At 44.9% G+C, this 20,378-nt stretch overlaps 1 protein-coding gene and 1 non-coding gene across 2 annotated transcripts in view; both read left to right on the forward strand.

Annotated features, from left to right (window-relative positions):
- MID2 (midline 2) overlaps window positions 1-20,378 on the forward strand; it is a 184,324-nt gene that overhangs the window by 131,032 nt on the left and 32,914 nt on the right. Inside the window, exons 3-4 of the mRNA XM_035113295.3 lie at window positions 3,623-3,718; window positions 17,719-17,826. Of these exons, the coding sequence (XP_034969186.3) occupies window positions 3,623-3,718; window positions 17,719-17,826 (204 nt within the window). The remainder of the gene's footprint in view (window positions 1-3,622; window positions 3,719-17,718; window positions 17,827-20,378) is intronic.
- On the forward strand, window positions 13,504-13,575 carry TRNAI-UAU (transfer RNA isoleucine (anticodon UAU)). Its single transcript has one exon. It is a non-coding gene; the product is annotated as a tRNA-Ile (tRNA).

The following is a 20,378-nucleotide window of genomic DNA, read 5'->3' on the forward strand; positions in this document are numbered from 1 at the left end:
GTGTGTGTCATCACCACCCCAACAACTGACTGGGCTGTCTGGGACTGATGGGTCGATGTTGCAGTTTAGCACTATCTACCTGGAGGGCTCCAAGATGGCTATCCCTGTTGTAATGAATATGAACAAGATGGCAGATCTATGTGATGCTGTCAGGCGTCAGGGAATCCGATCTCCCCACGATAGGCTGCCAGGAATAGATAGACAAAGAAAGTTCTTACCAAGGTCTTTTATTCAAAATTCACAGAGAGGCTTAGAAATGCAGCCTCTTGGAGTAATGACAATGCTCTGAGTAATCACCACCACCTCTTCTCTCCTCAATTGTCAACAGCACCACCCACCTTACGGTGGCCACTTAGAGCCATTTGTCTCCAAGCCCTTTGCTCTCCTACTTTTATTGCTCGTCAGGTTCTGGAAGAAGGGGAGGGTCTGGAATGCTTTCTAGTGATAACATGTCAGCCAGCTGCTCCGGCTCTGTCTCCCCCTCCTCCTCTCCCATCTTTGCCCCTCATCTACCTCTGAGCTATGACCTCCTGCAAACCACTGTTGTATATCTATACTGTATTCCTCTTCTCTGGAAGGTTCAGGCTGCGGAGGCAGTCTCCACCATTCCTCCTCTGCCCAGTCCCTAACAGATGCTGGATTTCCTTCCATCTTTCTTCTTCTTTTCCACACATTAAATTAACTCTCTATGGAGATAGATGTGTGTACCTAAATGTATGAAAGGTTCAAAGTATCTTAACAGGGAGGAGCTTCTTTATGGAAGAAGATCAGAGCTGTAAAAGATGGGTGGAAAAACCTTACACATTTTCTTCTGATTGATGTGTTTGCGTTACAATTAATAATCTCAAAAATAAAAAAGGAGGAAGCTAGCTGGTTCATTGTAGTGTGAGGTTTCCTAGGTAATACTCTGCTTTATCAGATTTGTGATGTTGATTTGCGAAGGTTGATGGGTTATGGCTTTGTGGAAGAAAATAAAACAATTTAAAAAGGCGGAAACCAAAGGCTGTGTTGCCTTGGCGCAGAATTTATTTATTTTCTTTTTAGCGCACTGTGTATACATCCCTGACTGGAGATAACAGGAATGCAAAGACCACATTCTGGTAGCTGGGGGGCAAACAGGAATAAAATGCATAATCTGAATATTTACTGGTGCAACAAAGCATGAATGCTAAGCAATTTCTGCAGCAACAAATGGGAGGCAATTATATTTTATAGCACTAGAACCACACATAACCCCTTTTTTTAAACATAGGAATCACAGCCAGGTTTGCTAACAAACTCAAAAGTTCTTGTGTCTTAACTGGCTTCCAACCTTTTTGATGGTAACACAGGAGAAGGGAGGTGCCTAAAATCCATGAAATCTGTTTCTTTCCCACATCCTCAAGTTTGATATGTTTCCCTTCTTTTACATATGTAAATGGAACATTTTCTGTGGAAAGAGTTAAAGAACTGGGGTGTGTGTGTTGATTTCCCACCCCCACCCCATGTCACTGTTTCCCTTCACACAAGTAAAACCAAACTCCTCATCCCCACCCACTCCAGAGTGATGATGAGAGGCAGGGGCCTACATGCCCCCACCCCTTTACACGTGGAATTTCTGCACCTAAAGAGGGCTTGGCTTGGGCTTTGTACATACTATGCACTCCCCCCTCCCAAGAATCCTGGGAACTGTAGTTTGTTAAAGATCCTGGAAATTGCAGCTCGAATAGGGCTAAACTACAGTTCCCAGGATTCAGGGGGGTGGGGCGATATGCTTTTAACTGCACTTTCACTGTATGGTGTGTTTGCAGTCTTGGACTGAGATCAAAAACTAGATTCGCCTTTTATATCCCTTGGGTCCCTCTGATTCCTGTGGCTTCCTGACCCACAGGCATCAAAGCAGGGTTGACTCTAAATTTTGACTCTCAGTAAACTGCCCTCTCCTTTAACACAGAGCAATGGATTCAAACTACAAGAAAGAAGATTCCACCTAAACATTAGGAAGAACTTCCTGACAGTAAGAGCTGTTCGGCAGTGGAATTTGCTACCAAGGAGTGTGGTGGAGTCTCCTTCTTTGGAGGTCTTTAAGCAGAGGCTTGACAGGCATATGTCAAGAATGCTTTCATGGTGTTTCCTGCTCGGCAGGGGGTTGGACTGGATGGCCCTTGTGGTCTCTTCCAACTCTATGATTCTATGATTCTATGAATCCACTTCCTTCAATTAATTAGCTTGCACATCTTAACTTCTTCTTGGCTTTATTATCTCCCTGCCGACTTTCATAGATTCTTCACTGTCCTGCTAGATCAGGCCGGCATCCTGTTTCCAAAAGTAGCCAGCCAGATGCTTCTGGGAGCCTCCCAGGCAGGGCACGGAAACATATGTCAAGAATGCTTTCATGGTGTTTCCTGCTCGGCAGGGGGTTGGACTAGATTTCCCTTGTGGTCTCTTCCAACTCTATGATTCTATGATTCTAACTCTGTGTACATCGCGGCTCAGAAGTGGCAGGCAGCGGAAGGACCCTAATGGAGCAGACATGTCATAGCATCAAAGGGAATGTGGGAAAACTTAACTGGCAACTCCCAGACCCTCTTGAGGAGAAGCCTTGTCTGGGGCATTGTAGGAAATGAAAATGGCCGCTCCTTAACCCAGCTGCCCGGTATGTGGGGGGGTGGGGAAGAAGGTTGAAATGGGTACCCAATGCAGGTATCAGTGTTGGGCCTTGTAGGTTGTGGGGTACTCTTTCCTGTTTCTTGGCCAACTTGTGGGGGACCTGTGGCCCTCCTAATGTTGCTGAATTACAACTCCCTTCATTCCTGGTCATTGTCTATGCTTGGAATTGTAGGAAAGCAAGTTTTGGAGGGCCAAAGGTTCCGTTTCTGCTATTAGTTCTTTCGTGAAGTCTTTAAAAAAAAAAGTCCAGACCACCTTTCTCCTTTGCCTGTCCATCCCTCTTTCCCTTAGTCTTACCAATTAAGCATACCTCAGATCCATTTATTATTACAGTATATTGTAGTTTTATGTCCTGTAATTTCAGAACATCTTTTGATCCAGGGAGAATCTGAAGTCTGTAGGTCACAAGGGGGCTAAACAGGGTTGAAAAGAATATCTGCTGAGACTGACCATCAGAATAGACAGTCTGGGGCTACGTGGATCAGTCACCTTGACTACTTCTTTTTTGTAAGGAGTTCTTAAATTCTTCTCAAAGCTTTGTCTACTCTGTTTCCTTTCCTTGCTTCTGACATCCCTATCTCTCTGCTGTCCTCTTCCTGGACCATTTTTACATGGCTTCCTAGCACTCAGCCCACAGTTCATATGACATTGTGTTTTTGTTTCCCTCCTTTGCCAACTGACCCCTCACTTCCTTCCAGAACTGAAGTTGTTTAATGCTCTGCAACCTTTACTCTCAGGAGTTAGCAGATCCAATGAATATTCCATTACAGCAGCTTAGCCAATAGTGGGAGAAAGTGGAGCTTCTAGAAGACATTATATTTTTGTTGTATAAAACTGCCCACATTTCACTGCCCTGCACTTGAGTCGCCAGGGCCCATTGTTTCATTGATCTTGTTGCTTGTGGCTTATTGATGTTTATTCTTTGTTCTGTCCCCCCTCCCCCTTTGTCTCCCCTCTCCTTTCTGTGCCGCAGCAAACACTGGAGATGAACCTCACCAACCTCGTTAAACGCAACAGCGAACTAGAAAATCAGATGGCCAAACTGATACAGATCTGCCAGCAGGTGGAGGTATGTGTTGGTTGCAAATTCGCGATGGTGAGGGCATGTTGATGTGTCTTGTCTGTGTGTTGGGGATCAGGTGGGAGATCAGTTGCTGGTGGGGGATAAAACTACACTGTAGATCACTCACCAGACTTTCTGTGGTGTGATGCAAGAGTATGAAGCAGCACCCTTCCAAGCTGGTTCCACTACCATGGACAACTGTTGAACATATTCCAAGTAACCCAGGGTGTAAGGCCAGCACCTTTGCTGAAGCTTAGCAGGTCTGTTCAATGTCTGGATGGACCTGTTCCCCGCTTCAGGTTCCATTATGGAAGAGTAAGTAAATATATAAAATAAAACAACCCACATGCTACAAGTCCAGCTGCTGCGAATCAGCATGGTGTGTGTGTGTTCTCATCCAGGGATGATCCAAGGGCTTTCCTCTACTTGCAGGGAGAGCAGCAGCAAATGTAGAACAGGAAGAAAAGGTGAAAGTTTGCCTGCTCTACAGTTGTAGAGCTGCTGCTCCACAGTTGTAGAGCTGCTGCTCCACTCCTACCATTGCTGGCGGTCCCTATGTAAATATATTACGTTTATATCTCCTTAAACCACTGAGCCTAGGGCTTGCTGATCAGAAGGTCGGAGGTTCAAATCCCTGTGATGGGGTGAGCTCCCGTTGCTTGGTCCCAGCTCCTGCCAACCTAGCAGTTCGAAAGCACGTCAAAATGCAAGTAGATAAATAGGAACCACTACAGCTGGAAGGTAAACGGCGTTTCCTTGCACTGCTCTGGTTCGCCAGAAGCGACTTTGTCATACTGGCCACATGACCTGGAAGCTGTACGCCGGCTCCCTCGGCCAATAATGCGAGATGAGCGCGCAACCCCAGAGTCGGTCACGACTGGACCTAATGGTCAGGGGTCCCTTTACCTTTTTTTGCTCCAGGGAGCTCAAGGTAGAAGTTACGTTTCTCACAACAACCCTGCAGAGTACACTAGGGACCTTGGCATGCAAAGCATGAGTTGTGCTACCAACAGACGCGAGAAGCAGCACCTTCCCTTTTACATAGTGTGTAGGCTCAGATGGGAGTGGAAGTTGGTTAGACAGCAAGGCAAGAGGGAGGCAGTGGTATGTGAAGCAGGAAGGGAGGAAAGAGGAAGTTCTTACTCTTTATTAGATTTCTATCCCACCCTTCCTCCCAAAGGAGCCCAAGGCAGCAGACAGTAAAGCAGCAAAACAATGCAATTTAAAATAAAATGTGGACATGATAAGAACATCTTAATTTTTTTATTATTACAGTAAACTTGGAAATTGCACCGCTTTCACTTACACGATCTCAGGTTTATGGGGTGGGGGAACAAATACATAAATGGAGAGTGGGTACCATTGGCCTTGGGAAGGAGGTGTGAGGGCTCTGGAAGGCAGCCTCTGAAAGCCTTTATGTCTCAAAAGATGCCAATCAGGCACCTTTTGTTTGGTTTTCTAAGGGTGTCTTGTCTCCCTTACCACATGCCTTTTCTAGCTGCTCCCAGCCCCCTCATTACACCCTGTAAAAACCAGATGCCAACAGATTAATACTTCCCTGTAGCTATTAAGCGGCAAGAGCCATGACTTCATCAAAATGAACCCTCATCCAGTACATCTGAAGGCAAGAGAGCACTTTAATGCTGTACTGTTTCCAAAGGCAGAACAATTAATAGTGAATTAGTTCGCTGCTTTGTTTACCAAGGCAGTACACTGGGAGAAGCCATAGCAATTAGTTTCTTCTTAATGGGCTATTGATTTTCAGTTACTAAATTAAGAAGCGGTTCCTTGAACAAGCTTCTTCTTCTTCTTCTTCTTCTTCTTCTTCTTCTTCTTCTTCTTCTTCTTCTTCTTCTTCTTCTTCTTCTTCTTCTTCTTCTTCTTCTTCTTCTTCTTCTTCATAATGGAAGTAGAGATACTGATCTATTGCAGTGGAATCCAATTTGATAACTGGTTATTTAGTTTACTTGACTTGGTTTCCTCTGGAGAAACCACCTTCCCCACCTCTGCATACACACCTACTGGTTATCTCCCTAACAAGGCCAGCCCAACCATTAAGCAGGGTGAGGCGGCTGCCTCAAGTGGCAGATACTTGGGTGTGGGATAGGTGGGAAGGAAGGTGCTAGAGAAAAAAGGGTGCTAGAGAAAAAAAGCAAGTAAGGTGACAAAATAGATGTTCATAAAAGCATACATAGCATCAAGAAAGTAGATAGAGAAATGTTTCTCTCTCCCATTAACACTAGAATTCTCCTTTCTTTCTATCTATCTATATCTATCATCTACGGTATCTACTGTATATTCCTGCTTATAAGACTACTTTTTAACCCAGGAAAATCTTCTCAAAAGTTGGGGGTCGTCTTATACGCCCATTCGTCTTATACGCCGGAATATACAGGTATCTATATCTATCTATCAAATGAAGCTGGGCTGTGATCTTGCTTGTTGGCTTGTTCAGTGACTTTGGGTTGTGAAGCAGTTTATAAACCTGCAAACAAACAAACAAACGTAGCCTGCGGTCCAGTCAGCCACTGGTCAGTTTCCAGTAGGCTACCCAATGCGTGTTGGCTGCTGGGGCTGTGGTAAAAAATGCTCTTTGTCTGATCCTCCTTAGAAGGATGAAGAATCTGTTTCCCTCCAGATGTTACTGGACTCCAACTCCCATCATCCCTGACCATTGGGCCATGCTGCCTGGAGCTGATGGGAGTTGAGTCTGGAGGGCCCCACAGGTTCTATTCCAAGGGCATGTACACATGATCACATTAACAGAGACCAATGATACCTTAACTGTCCAGAGTCTTCATTTTCACTTTGTAAATTTCAAAGAACAGTTGGCGGATAGTGGGCTGATGGACATGATTCCACATTTCTCTCTGCCCAAATCCTTCCTCAGAACACACCTTTCCCGAAAAGTCTTTGCCGTTACCTTCTTCCTTCTTCCCAACAGGAACTAAAACCACAATACATTCTAACCTAGTTTGATCCCGTTCCTCCTTCTCCTTTGTTGTTGTTGTTTATTGTCAACATTTAAATTTTAAGGTCCTGCTGTTCCACTTCTAACCTACCCAATAACAGGGGTAGTAAGCATCCCTCTGGATGTTGTTGGACTACAGCTCCCGTTATCCCATATCATTGGCCATGCTGGCAGGGGTTGATGGGATTTGGAGTCCGAGCAGCAAAAACATTGTCTTCCCTTGCCCTATAAAGCTCAATGTGCAATGATAGCACTGTTAAAATAACACCTAGGGATTGTCACACAATTAAAGAAATCTTAAATCAGTTTGGTTGTAGGTATTTTGATGATTTACCTGCAGCAGGGCAAAACTGATAGTTCTGAAGATAGCATTCTTTTTAAACAATGCACATATTTGTTGCAGCCAAGATCCTATTAGCAGAGGCATTGCATGTTCTCTTTAGCACAGGACTGAACTCTCCTTAAAATGATACTTGTTCTACATGCAGCTTTATAAGTTTTATTAAGATTATATATATATAATATAAAGCTGCATGTAATGTATATATTAACCAGGATGCCTTTGTAGTTGGTTAAAAAAGCAAAAAGCTGTTAATTGGGAGTGAACCTCATTAAACATTGTTGGGCTTCTTTCTGGGTAAGCATGTAAATAATGTAATCATTGCTGTCTATACTCTTTTTGCATTTACTTCTGACTTTGGTGTTTACAATTCCTCACTTATAGTGTGTACTATATCTGCAACTCAGGATAGCACTTCATGCATCTGATGAAATGGGCTGTAGTTCACAAAACCTTATGCCTCAATAAATGTGTTTGGCTGTGTACACATTCCTGCCTTAAAATGCAGTTAGGGAATTACTTTTCTGAATTTGGATTGAAGTTGGCTTGGGTGAACAGGCATCCAAATGCATCTGTATATTTCCCAAGAAACACCCAGGTAGAAGAGTCCCTTCAAGAAGTCCCATTCTTGAAGGGAAACACCCAGGCAATTGCAGGATGGATATGGATTGCAGCTCCCGTTGTTGTATGTACACTGCTTCCCAAATCAGTGCTGGGAGTGCACTGGGTGCAAAATAAATGGGAGTACCACAAGACTCTTTGATGTCAGTGCTATCTCTGCCACCACTACAGTTTTTACTGTCTTTGCCCACCACTGTCACTCCCTTGAGGAATGCTTTGTTCTTGTAAAGCAATGCTACTCCCCTCCTAGTAAAAATCTCCCAGTTTCTGCCACTCTGTCCTCTGGGAAAGGATTTAATATTTGCAGCAATTTCATTTTCAGACAACGCTCGTAGTGGAAGAGGTATAAGTCTCATTTCCCCTTCACCAAACCTCTCCACCTTCTCACCATAGAGTGGTCAAAATGTGTGTCCTGAGCCCCTTCGGCAGGCTGTAAAGCTAAATACAGTAAATGAAATAATCGTTAAGTGCGAGCCCAAAGCAGGAAGGAAGGACATGCAGTTTCAGATCTCACAAACGAATTTATTGGCCCCAAGAGGCTACTGACAGGAGGGCAGTTATGTTCCAGTGAAGTGATGTGGTTTATAGAAATACAGTGGTGACTCGCAAGACGAAAGTAATTCGTTCCGCAAGTCTTGTGGTGATTTCGTCTTGCGAAGCGCAGTCTGCTGCAGCAAACAAAAAACAACAACAGTCTTGCGAGTCACCAAAAACATCGCAAAATGCTTTCATCTTGCGAGTTTTTTGTTGTGCAAGGCATTCGTCTTGCGAAGTACCACTGTATAAGGAAATGCCTTATATTGAGCCAGCCTAGTTGCCTTTGGCCAGGGGACGCGGGTGGTGCTGTGGGTTAAACCACAGAGCCTAGGGCTTGCCGATCAGAAGGTCGCGGTTCGAATCCCCGTGACAGGGTGAGCTCCCGTTGCTCGGTCCCAGCTCCTGCCATCCTAGCAGTTCAAAAGCATGTCAAAGTGCAAGTAGATAAATAGGTACCGCTCCTGCGGGGAGGTAAACAGCGTTTCTGTGTGCTGCTCTGGTTCGCCAGAAGCGGCTTTGTCATGCTGGCCACATGACCTGGAAGCTGTACGGCTCCCTTGGCCAATAACGCGAGATGAGCGCTGCAACCCCAGAGTCAGTCACGACTGGACCCAATGGTCAGGGGTCCCTTTACCTTTACCTTTAAAAGACTATGAGATAAATTCATGGAGGATAAGAATATTCTCCATGACAGCTGCAGCACCTGAGCGGTAAGCAAAATTGTGCCTTGCAAATGTTGTAGGCTACAACTCCCTTCAGTCCCAGCTAGCTAAGGCCAATGGTAAACATTTTGGGCCTCAGTTATTTGTTAAGCTGTCTGCACCTGTACGATCCTGTGCTCATCCCCTAGGTATGTAGAGTTGGTGGCCATGAGAAACAGGACATTTGGTGTCATGGCCCCACAGTGTTGGAATTCCTTCCCTGTAGATTTGCAGTGAGTTGCTAGACTCCAGACATTTGGAAGGTCTCTTTCAGTTGGCTTACATTGAATAATTTGTTTTCTCCCCTGGCTGGATTGCAGGCAGAATTGGTTATGGTATGTTTTACTGGCTAATGGGTTTTTAAATTTGGAATTGAATGGGTTTTATTATTTAGTATTTTTTGTAATTCTTACAAAAGGAGAGCAAGGAGAGAGGAAGACTTCAGAATCCAAGATAAAGGATCTCTAAGGTATAAGGATTAAGTCATAGGCTTAGGAATCCAGGAGCTGGAAACCAGGAGCCAAGAGTTGTGCTGGGGAGTCAAGAGTTGAGGGACCAATTCAGGAGTCAGAGCCAAGCCAGAGCCAAAGAGCACATCAAAACACCATCACATCTAGGAAGACCATTGTTTCTCAAGCAAAGTCCTATCCCAGACGGGAAGTCTTATTATAGCCCTTCCTGTCCAGAAAGGTTCAATAGCCAATCTGGGTGAAGGGGACAGATCCAGAGTCTGAAAATATTTCATTGCCTTAGCCTAGAAGATGCTTCAATCTGTGGTTCTGGGCATACTGGACAGGACAGTTGTTCACAGAGGTACAGTGGTTTCTTTAAAACAGCCTCCTCCAACTAGGTGTCAGTAGTGGCTGTTACGCAGAGGCAGGGAGGCAGCTGGTGTAACCAGAACCAAGGCAAGGCAACTAAACATTCAAGTTTCATCCCCATCCTCCTACACACTGCTAAGTCAACATTGGGACTATGGTGGAAGAAGCTAACAGGCAATGCCACCTCTTGGTCTGGTTGCAAGTAAGAAGCATGTGAGGACCAGCTGAGGGCAGACTGAGATTGGTGGGATGGTGCCCCATTCGTACTAATGGACCAATCCCCACTTCCAGTCCCCTCCAAATGTTGTGACCACAACTCCCATCAGCCCCAGACAACACTTTACTATATCCCAAAACACTTGGAGCAGAGGAAGTTGGCGGAAGGCTGTTTTAACACAAGGTATTGCTGTTGCACGCCATCCCCAATCTCTGCTGAGAGTCCAGGTGCTTACCCAAGACTGTGTTTTGTTAGAAAATCAAGGCACGGTGGTACAGCCTCTCCCAGCCAGCACACATTATGTTCTCGCTCCATTCGTCCTCTTCCCAAAAGCCCTTGCAAAACACAGCCCAAGCCCCATGCATAACAGCCACTCTTATTTTTCCTTCAGCCTATGTCATGCAAGATGGAATCCTAAACCCTTCTCTGCCCACTGTATCCCTGCAACTCACAGATTCTAGGGTCCTCCCTTGATGTGCTGGGCATCAAGATCATTGTATTTCTTAATGGCTTATGCCCAGGTGTTGCTCCAGCAGGAAAGGCCACCTTAGTCTGCATTTCTACATTGCTAAAGCCAACACCTGTCAGCTCACCTTAATTCTCAGAGCACTGATTAAGCCCCAGTGCCCAGGAGCCTAGAAGAGGTCAGGGTGCCCACAAACCCTTAAAAGTATGTTGTACCAGGCTAAGGAACATGGGCTCACCTCTGGCCTGGCAGCCGAGCAAGATTTCAACCCTGGCTACTGCCACCCAGATTTCAACATTCTTGCTACTAAAACTTGCTGGTTCCTTCCATCTGCGACTCCTGTGTGTGTGTGTGTGTGTGTGTGTGTGTGTGTGTGTGTGTGTGTGCCTCCTACTCAGCTGCTTTCCAAGCCACCTGTGAGATTCATCTTCCTCCTGCTGAGGCATCATCTTCCAGTGGCTCTGAGTCCTGGGCCGTGAACTGCCATTGAAAGCGGTTGCCACACTTTGTGTTTCTGCTTACCCAGCAACTTGATCAAAAGTAAAGCAGATGAAAGGGATCCAAGCAGCCTTTTCCTCTCGTTAAACTTGCTGAGAGGGCAGCTTAGCCAAAGGGGAAACAGTTTCCCCTCTTAACTGCTTCTGGCTTTTAGCTGTGCTTCTGAAGCTGTTTTCATTCTGGTGACAGTGCTAGCCCTTTGCTTTCCCGTGTCACTTGTGGCAGACAAAGAGAAGGGAAGGCTAGCAAGGTAGGATTGATTTGAGTTCAACTCTGGAATCAGCTTTTCAGTGACAAGGTTTGCCCTCCAGACCACAAAACACTGTAGCATCTATAGCTGGGGTGGGGAAACTTTTTCCCGTGCAGCCCCCTAGGGGCTGCATGCTAGTAGTGGGTGGGGCCAGAGGCAAAAGTAGACAGAGCAAATATGGTAACATACCTTTTCTCTTTGTGCAATAAGGTAGTTTTAACCCATTTTCACAGACCACTCTCTATCCTCCATCCAAGCAACCAAGCAAGACCATTATCAGAGCTCAAAAGACACATTCCAGCCAGGCAGAAACACTCAAAAGGGGTGCAGAACAGGGCTGCTGAGGGGTGTGGCCTGTGGAGAATCCCAGGGGCCAGGCAGAGAGGCTTGAGGGCCACATTTGATTCCTGGAACTGAGACTCTCCATCCCTGGTCTAAACTGCAGGGATATGCAGCCTGAAGCCATCTGCCGAATTTCCTAGGATGCTAGGCCTAATTGCAAAAGCAGAGAGTATAGGAAGCTGCCATATAATAAGTCAGACCATTGATCCATCTAGCTTAGCATTGCATACACAGACTAGCGGTGACTCTCCAGGGTTCTCTCCCAGTTCTACCTGGAAATGCCAGGTATTGAACCTCGCAGCTTGCAAAGGAGATGCTCTGCCACTGTGTTACTGTCCTTCCACACAGAGGTGATGGAGAGGCCCTTTCTGAGAAGATATAGGGCCCATGCTGCTCATCAAGCATCTCTTGAATATCTGGCTCTCCCTCAGCAAGTACTAGATAGCCAAAGCTCTCCTTAGTCCTTAACATGTCATACTTCTGTGCACGTACATTGTAAGAGAGCGCATGCATGCATGTTCCCCCGCTTCTTCCCATGCACCAGATGCTGCATGTTTCCTCAAGACCTATAAGGAGCACACCAAATAGGATTTGCTATTTTCTTTCAGTTGGGAAGTTTCAGAATCCCTCCCAACCCCGGGCTGCGTTTTTCCATTTCATTTAGAAGTTTTAAGCTCTGCCAATCACGCCTTCCAGCCTGTGCAGCCAAGGAAATGCACATTTTCCGTCTTAGTGAGCTTGTATCTTGCCAGTTGTCGGATGCAAAGGCCTGAAAGCCAGCAGAAAATGAGGCAGCAGGAAATATCTTCAAAGCTGGGGAGAAACCCCACTATCTGCTCCTGTGGTGGTTAAAACTAGGACATGAGAGACTTGGGTTCTAATCCACTAGATCAGCATTTCTCAACCACTGTTCCGCGGCACACTAGTGTGCCGCGAGACGCTGGCTGGTGTGCCGCGACGTGTGGCGACGAGAAGGGCGATTTGCATTGTCACGTGCCTGGCGGCTGCCAATATACATCGCTGCCCTACCGGAAAGCAATATTTCTCCTCCTCTTTCCCAAAGCTCAGTGCAAACGAGCCTGGCGGCCGCCAATGCACAACACTGACCCGCCGGAAAGCAATATTTGGCAAGTGTTTCTTACAGTCATAATTATAATATAGGGCGGCACAGAGTTAATTTTTTTAACTTTTTTAATGGTGGTGTGCCTCGTGATTTTTTTCACGGAACAAGTGTGCCGTGGCCCAAAAAAGGTTGAGAAACACTGCACTAGATGGCCTTGGGTCGGTCAGATTCTGTCAGCCTAGCCTACCTCACAGAGTTGTTATCAGGGTAAAAAGAAGAGACCCGTATGTACCACATTGAGCCACTTGGAGGAAAGGTGCAATAACAGTTTAAAATAATTTAATTCTCTTCTTTCCCCTACTGCTTTTTACCCGACAACCACAACTGACTTTGGATTTAGGCTCCCTTTGCAGAGAAGGTGAAGCCTTAATGCCCAATCTGTTCCATTGCACAAAGCTATGCTATTATTTTTCTCCTGCCCCTTTTCTTCCTGCTTCCCCTCACCTGGTTTCCCTTTTTTGCTGCACCGTCTGTATTCCAGATTAGTATTGCCTTGGCATACAATTTTTTTGTCCACTGGTCAATTAAGCACAGCATATAATGAAAGGTCAATGTGGGTTTACTTCCTGATGCAAACAGAAGCTTCAAATGAGCAATTTTCATCAATACCACACTTAAGATTACTCCACCTCTCTGCCTGCTACAGTCCCGATAATTATCAGCATGTGAGTTCACACAGCGGGGGCATGTTAAATTCAAAGATGCTTTTATTGTCATGGCATCAGGTAGTATTTTTTATTTGTACTGTACGTTAAATCCTATTTGCCATTTTAAGGTTCATTCACTCCATTTGGACAGATCCTGTTGGAGCTCTTTACAATCCCACTTTACATTTACCAGCTTGAATAACTGGGTGTCATCAGCAAACTTAGCCATGTTAATGCACACCTGCCGCCGGGGCGGATGGACTGTAGCTTAGTGGTAGAGCATCTGCCTTATAAGCAGAAGGCTGTGGGTTCAATTCCCAGCATCTCAAGGCAGAGCTAGGAATGATCATTGCCTTCTGAAACCTTGCAGAATTGCAGCCCGTCAGTGTAGACACTACTGAGCTAATGGTCTCTCTTGGTTTAAGACAGCTTCCTGTTTTCCAGCAGCTAATTTGGCTCCAAATGTGATGTCAGGAGCCATCCATGCTTTACCCATGTAAGACTGTGGCTTCCTAGCTGCCACAGAAGCTAGAGCAGCAGCAGAGAACATGCAAAGCTGTTAATGGGCTGGGACAGGGAACTTCACATATTCAGATCTGAATGATCATTGTTGAGAAATTGGAAAAATAACCAGGAACATTATGTCTGGGAAACGGGGTCAATTCAGTATAGTGGATGGAGTTTTGGACTTACTTCTGGGAGACCTGAGCAAACCATGAAGCTCACTGGGTGATCTCAGGCCAGATGTTGTGTCTTGTATTTACCTACCCACAGGGCTGTTGGGAGGACAAAATGTAGGATAGAGACCAGGGATACCTCCTAAAAGGGATTGCTCCAAAAAATGTAATGAAGGAATGAAATTTTCAGCAGTCATGTAAGTTGGGTAGAAGAGGTTCAGACATGTTGCAGTACACCTGTGTAAGAGCCAGAACCCACAGTGTTCATTAAGAAAACCCTCTCTTCTCTCACATTTTGCAGAAATGACTACAAAACAACAACAACAAAAATAACCTCTTTTGTGTAACTGCCTTCTCATTTCCCCTCAGCACTCAACTTTTGACAAGAAGACCAATGAAAAGCTGGCTAAGAGGCAAACTAAACATTACATAGTAATGTGCCTAACAAAGCACAAATTGATTTTCAATGAAAAGCAGCCATGGGGGAGTGCAGTTTTGAGCAGATTGGCAGTGGGGGACAAGGGAGTGTTCCCAATGGCTCAAAATCTATTGCCCTGTGGGGGAAGATAGAAAGAACAGCCTAGAGAGTGGCCCCCTGTCTCACTTCTGCTGTTTGTACGGAAGGCCCCCGTAGAGGTCCATTTTATTCTGCATTCATGATATGTGGTGATGATGCTATTTGGGTCACACTATTTGTGCCTGCAAAAGTTATGGGGTAGTCACACTGCTTCATTTTCATTTAGTGCATATCCTGTAACTTCCTGTGACTTACCATACCACAAAAGTTCAGGGTGGTGGTGGTGCCCCACTTCTTTTTTTCTTCTTTTTTTGCACTATCGCCCCTCCAGACACCAATAATATGGTAGCATTGGGGAAACCTTGAAGAACAACCTACCTGAAAAATCACATCTCCCTATACAAACCTTCCATGGTGCTAAGGTTCTTGGGCAAGCACCTTCTCTTAATCCCATCAACATCAGAATCACTGTTGGTGGTGACACAAGAGAGAGAGAGAGCCTTCTCTGTGGCTGCTCCCATATTGTGGAATTCCTTCCCAAGAGAGTTTAGATGGCCTCCCTCTTTGTTATCCTTTTGCCAGCAGGCTAAGACCTTCCTATTCAGACAGGCTTTTGAAAATGAAAGGTGCAGGTGATGCTGATCACTGGGTTGCTGTCAGGGCAAACTGTATTTTAATTTCTGGTTCTAAAATGTGTTCTGGTGTATTAATTGTTGTTTTTATCTAGTTCATTTTTATTACTTTGCAATTTATAATGTCGTTTTTAAATGCTGTAAGCCGCCTTGAATCCCAGTTCCGGAGAAAGGAGGGATATATATACATTAAATAAATAAATAAACAAGCAAACAAACAAACTAAAACAGAAATAATCCACCACAAATGCACTATTATTGTGTCAAGAATTTGTCGCAGGATGCACCTACCAAAAAACGAGGGGCTCTTTGGTGGCCTCTGACTTTCCCAACTCTTGCCACAGGGCTACTCCAGAAGCACCTTGCCTCAAGGGGCAGAGAGAGCTCGGCTCTTTTCATTGTACCTCATCTTGCTGCTTTATTATACAGTTTTGATTGATGCTTTAAACATGTTTCTAAAAAAAAATTTTTTTTTTATGTACACTAAAAATTTGATGTTAGGGTTGCCTGAGAAGCGGCTTATGAATACCTTAAATTTCATTTTTTTTTTTTGCCTAGCTAAATTTATATACCATTTTAGTCTTGTAAGACATCCTCATAGTGGTTTACAAAAATGTTAAATAGAACATTTAAATTATCGATAAGAAACAGTTAAAATCAGGAATTCAAAAGATGATTAGAACCAACAGTAGTTAGAAAAAATGAAACACACGCAACTTCTGCATAGCTGGATAGACTTACTGTACTTAAATAAAGATGGATTTCAACAGGTGCAGCAAAAAGTGCAGTTACTGCCACACTAAAAAACTGATTTCGTGTAAGCCAAATGAATGTTTTGTGGCACCTGTAACAGTGCCGAATAAACAAATAAAATTACTCTCACACATACTTCTGGAATATATACCACAGGGGTACCATTGCACAGCTTTGAGTGTGGAAAACAGCTAGAGAAAGAGTGAAGAATTCTCTCTCCCCCACCACTCCTCTGCTCAAAATAACCACCTCCTGAGCCTTATCTAGGGTGGCCATGAGTCCTGCTTTATTGAGGACAGTCCTCTGATTGAAGGGCAGTCTGCTCCAAATCTGGTTTAAAAATAAAGAGTCTTGAAGTTCTCGATCAACAGCACCTGGACAGCCAACTGAGCAAGCAAAACAGGTCACCTGGTCAAAATCTTCCCCAATATGGTGAGATATGTTGTATTTCTTTTTAAATTATAGTTCTTCTAAATTTGCATCAATACATTTAAAATAAATACATGCAAATATCATCCAAATGTACACACTCTTTTGTCCTATTGATATATTCCTCTTTTGTGGTGATGCGTCAGTGACAAGCCAATGCTTATGTAGGGTGTTTGTTTCCCTAGCTGTCTGTTTGCCCACCTATTCCAAAAAGTGGGAGGAGGAGATTTTATCCCATGTAGCACTAAGTAACTCATTCCATTGGCACAAGGATTTCTTGCCTTTTTTATTAATACGGTCATACCTCGGTTTAAGTACGCCTCGGTTTGAGTGTTTTCAGTTTTCAGTACTCCGCGGACCTGTCTGGAACGGATTAATCCACTTTCCATTACTTTCAATGGGAAAGTCCGCTTCAGGTTAAGTACGTTTCAGGTTAAGTACGGACTTCCAGAACCAATTACACTCATACTTCGGGTTAAGTACGCTTCAGGTTGAGTACTCCGCGGACCCATCTGCAACGGATCAATCCACTTTCCATTACTTTCAGTGGGAAAGTTCTCCTCAGGTTAAGTACATACTTCCGGAACCAATTGTGTTTGTAAACCGAGGTACCACTGTAGTTTTAAACAGAATTTTCCAAAAAGGAAAAAAAATTGCAGTCAAACAATACAAACTGAATAAATCAAGACAATGTGTACTATGCATGCCAGTTAGGAGGAGAAGAGGGGAGTGGCTGGTGGCCCACCCCACCCCAGTACTCAGACATTCAAGCGAATAGCTTTGTATAAGAAGTCCATATATCCTCCCATTTTCTTGTGTTTACAGAAGGTCACCTCCTCATATGCTGCCAGCTGAGTCCTGTCCTCTGTCTGCTTCACAATCACAGCAGTAGGCTCTTTCTTGTTATCTTGAATGGTTAGATGTTAGACCATGAGTGCTCTTAGAAGCCAGTCCCTTAGAAGACAGGTTCCAAAGGACTGGTACGTAACTCAGTAGTGTAGTAACAACTGTAAGGACTTATGCCCAGTTACCTTCCCTCCACTCTTTCCAGGCACAACCTGCACTTTAAAGCTCCATGTCTGAGCAACCCCCCCTTTTTCTCTCTCTCCAGAGCTTTTGCCATGGAAACTCGCTCTTTAAATCTCAGTCAGTGCAAATGGCAATCCGCAGAAAACCCAAACTGACATTTGTTTCGATTGAGCGCTAAAGAACAGGTTTTTGCAGGGAGAGTTCCAGGGCAAAAAAGGAACAACACTCAGACACAGAGCTTTTAAGCATGGACATGTACCTGGAAGTAGCAGGGCGAAATGTAAGTGTGGATAAGCCCTAAATATCAAGGAGGTATCCAAATCCATATTTATGTTGCTGATGACCTCTAACCAAAAGACTGTGACTCTAGCAGAAGACCGAATCAACAAACAAAATCCTGTTCCATTCTTCCCATTTGGTTTGTTTTTTGGCTAGGTGAACACAGCCATGCATGAGGCCAAACTGATGGAGGAGTGCGACGAGCTAATGGAGATCATCCGTCAGCGCAAGCAAGTGATCGCTGTCAAGATCAAAGAGACAAAGGTAGGACCATGCTGCCTAATTTACTGTTGCCCCTCTGCACTCTGGTATGACCTGTTACGTCACCCTTAATTCTGTGAACCATTTGCTTGTGTAATTAATTTCTTTATTTTTCAGTGGCTGTACATCTTTTGAAATTTTCCACTGAGATGGGAATATAAGGTTGTGTATTCATCATCCAGAATTGGCCCCCACAGTCATTTACGGACACATGATTAAGAATGTGTTCAGGGAAGACAATCTTACTCGGCTATGAGTGATCGCCAAAGAAGAAGATACACCATACATGGCTTCCCCCAAAGAATCCTGGGGGCTATAGTTTACCAATAACAGAGCTATCATTTTATTTAAAAAAACCTACAGTTCCCAGGATTCTCTGTGTACATGTGCTATTAAGTATATGGTGTGTACACAGCATTTCAGACCCATATTTAGGGAACCAGATCTTTTCTATCAAACTTGCTTTTGATGGCCAGAGATAAGGGAGGGTTGAGGTAGCAAAGAATTAAGAAAAAATGCATAATTTATCCAAGTTGCAGAATTCAGCTGGCATGGGGTGGGGGGCAGTGTTGGCACAGGATTTTTATGTTGTCTTTTAGCTGGAAATCCACACATCAACCTGGCCTTGGGTAAACGTAAAGGGACCCCTGACTGTTAAGTCCAGTCATGAACGACTCAGGGGTTGCGGCGCTCATCTCGCTTTACTGGCCAAGGGAGCTGGCGTTTGTCTGCAGACAGCTTCTGGGTCATGCGGTCAGCATGACAAAGCCGCTTCTGGCGAAACCAGAGCAGTACACGGAAACGCCGTTTACCTTCCCGCTGGAGTGGTATCTATTTACCTACTTGCACTTCGATGTGCTTTTGAACTGCTGCGTGGGCAGGAGCTGGGACCAAGCAACGGGAGCTCACCCCGCATTGGGGATTTGAACTGCCAGCCTTCTGATCAGCAGTGAGATTGCTGATTGATCCTGAGTAGCATTTCATAGCAAAATAGCTCTGATATGCGAAGATGGTGCAAAGAAAGAAAGAGAGTGAGAGATCGGTTGGGGGATAATGTGCTTTGGCCTTGATTTGAATAGCAACTTGCTAAGTTAAGAAGCTGCCTTTTAGTGAGGAATCTGGACCTTGATTCTTAGAAGACTAAACTTTGCAATGTGCAACACTTAATCCCATGATGCTCCAGAAATGAGAAGACGAAAACTCTTGCTTCTGCCCCTTTCTTGCAGGGCCTTCCCTGCCCAGCAACCCAACTCTGAGGAGGAGGGAGAGCTGGGCACTTTGCCACTCACCTCCTTACCATGCCAGGTGTTTGCAGCCTCTCCTCTTTGGAAGCCCTCCTTTTCCCCTTCTTTCCTTCTGATCGCTTTCTTGATGAGTCTGGGCATAAACGAACCATCCATCAGCCCATTAAATCCCAGCAGGAGAGTCATTTCCTTGTGCAAACAACCATTTGAAGTTCTGGTCTGCCTGCTGCTAGCTGGAATGAGCGTCTCTCTCACTCCCTCTCGCTCCTGCTTGGCATCGGCTTTGACATTTCCAGTAATGATGAATGAAGGTGAGCAGCGGAAGATTGGCAGGAGCAGAGCGTGGCAGCAAGGAGACGGGAAAGGCATTAATTGCACTTAGCTAGTTTGGGGTTTTTTCCTCCCTATCCCGTCATCCCAGTTAGGGGAGTTGCACCCCCCCCCAAAAAAAATCATTAGAACCCTATTGTAGTAGAGACAACATTCAGTGGTGGTTCCAGTGGTAATTGCTAATGCAAAGGCACCTTCAAGCTGGGATGGCTGCAGGATATAAAATAGGTCATATCCTAGGAAAGGAAAGCCCAAGCTCTTAAATACAGCCCTGCTCCCTGTAAATTCAATCTTCTCCTTATACCACATTAGACTATTTTGTCTATCCAGCCCAGGGTTGCCTACAGTGACTGACAATAGCTGTCCAGCAGAGGTCCTCCCTATTACCTGCCTTCCGGTCCTTTTCTTCAAACTGGAGGTGCCAGGCATTGATACGGCAACTTCTTTCCTGCAAAGGAGTTGCTCTTCCAGGAAGAAAACCATCACTGCATGTGCTGTTGCTGAGCTGGAATGCATTGCTGTGGTGGTGGTGGAGGAGGATGTACAGTCCTGTGGCCGGCAAGCATTTTCTTGGGAGCCTGTCATTGTGCTGCTTCCTCCGTAACCCTCCAGGGGTGTTGCAGTACGCAGTTACGAATTCACAGCCCATTTGACACCAGCATTCATTCCATCTCAGAGCTGGAACAAGACAGCTCTGACTTAACAGCCAGTGACTCTGCATGTATGAAATTCTTGCTAGTTGAGTTTGGCAGGGCTATTACTGGGCAGCAGTGTTACCCCAGGCCAAAGTAATGGCAGAAATATCAGTCATAAATCAAACTTGTCATCTGGTGTGAACACAGCTCGATCCCAGCGCACATCTGCTATCAGCAAAACCTGTGCCTGCTTCCATGCATCCTTCACTCTGAAAGAGAGGGATTCAGGCAGCGTGTGAGGCTTGCTTATTTATTTAGTCACATCTTAGAATTCCCCGGCAGTATG

The sequence above is a fragment of the Zootoca vivipara genome, chromosome Z2 (assembly GCF_965207765.1).
Source record: "Zootoca vivipara chromosome Z2, rZooViv2.hap1.1, whole genome shotgun sequence".
NCBI lineage: Eukaryota > Metazoa > Chordata > Lepidosauria > Squamata > Lacertidae > Zootoca > Zootoca vivipara.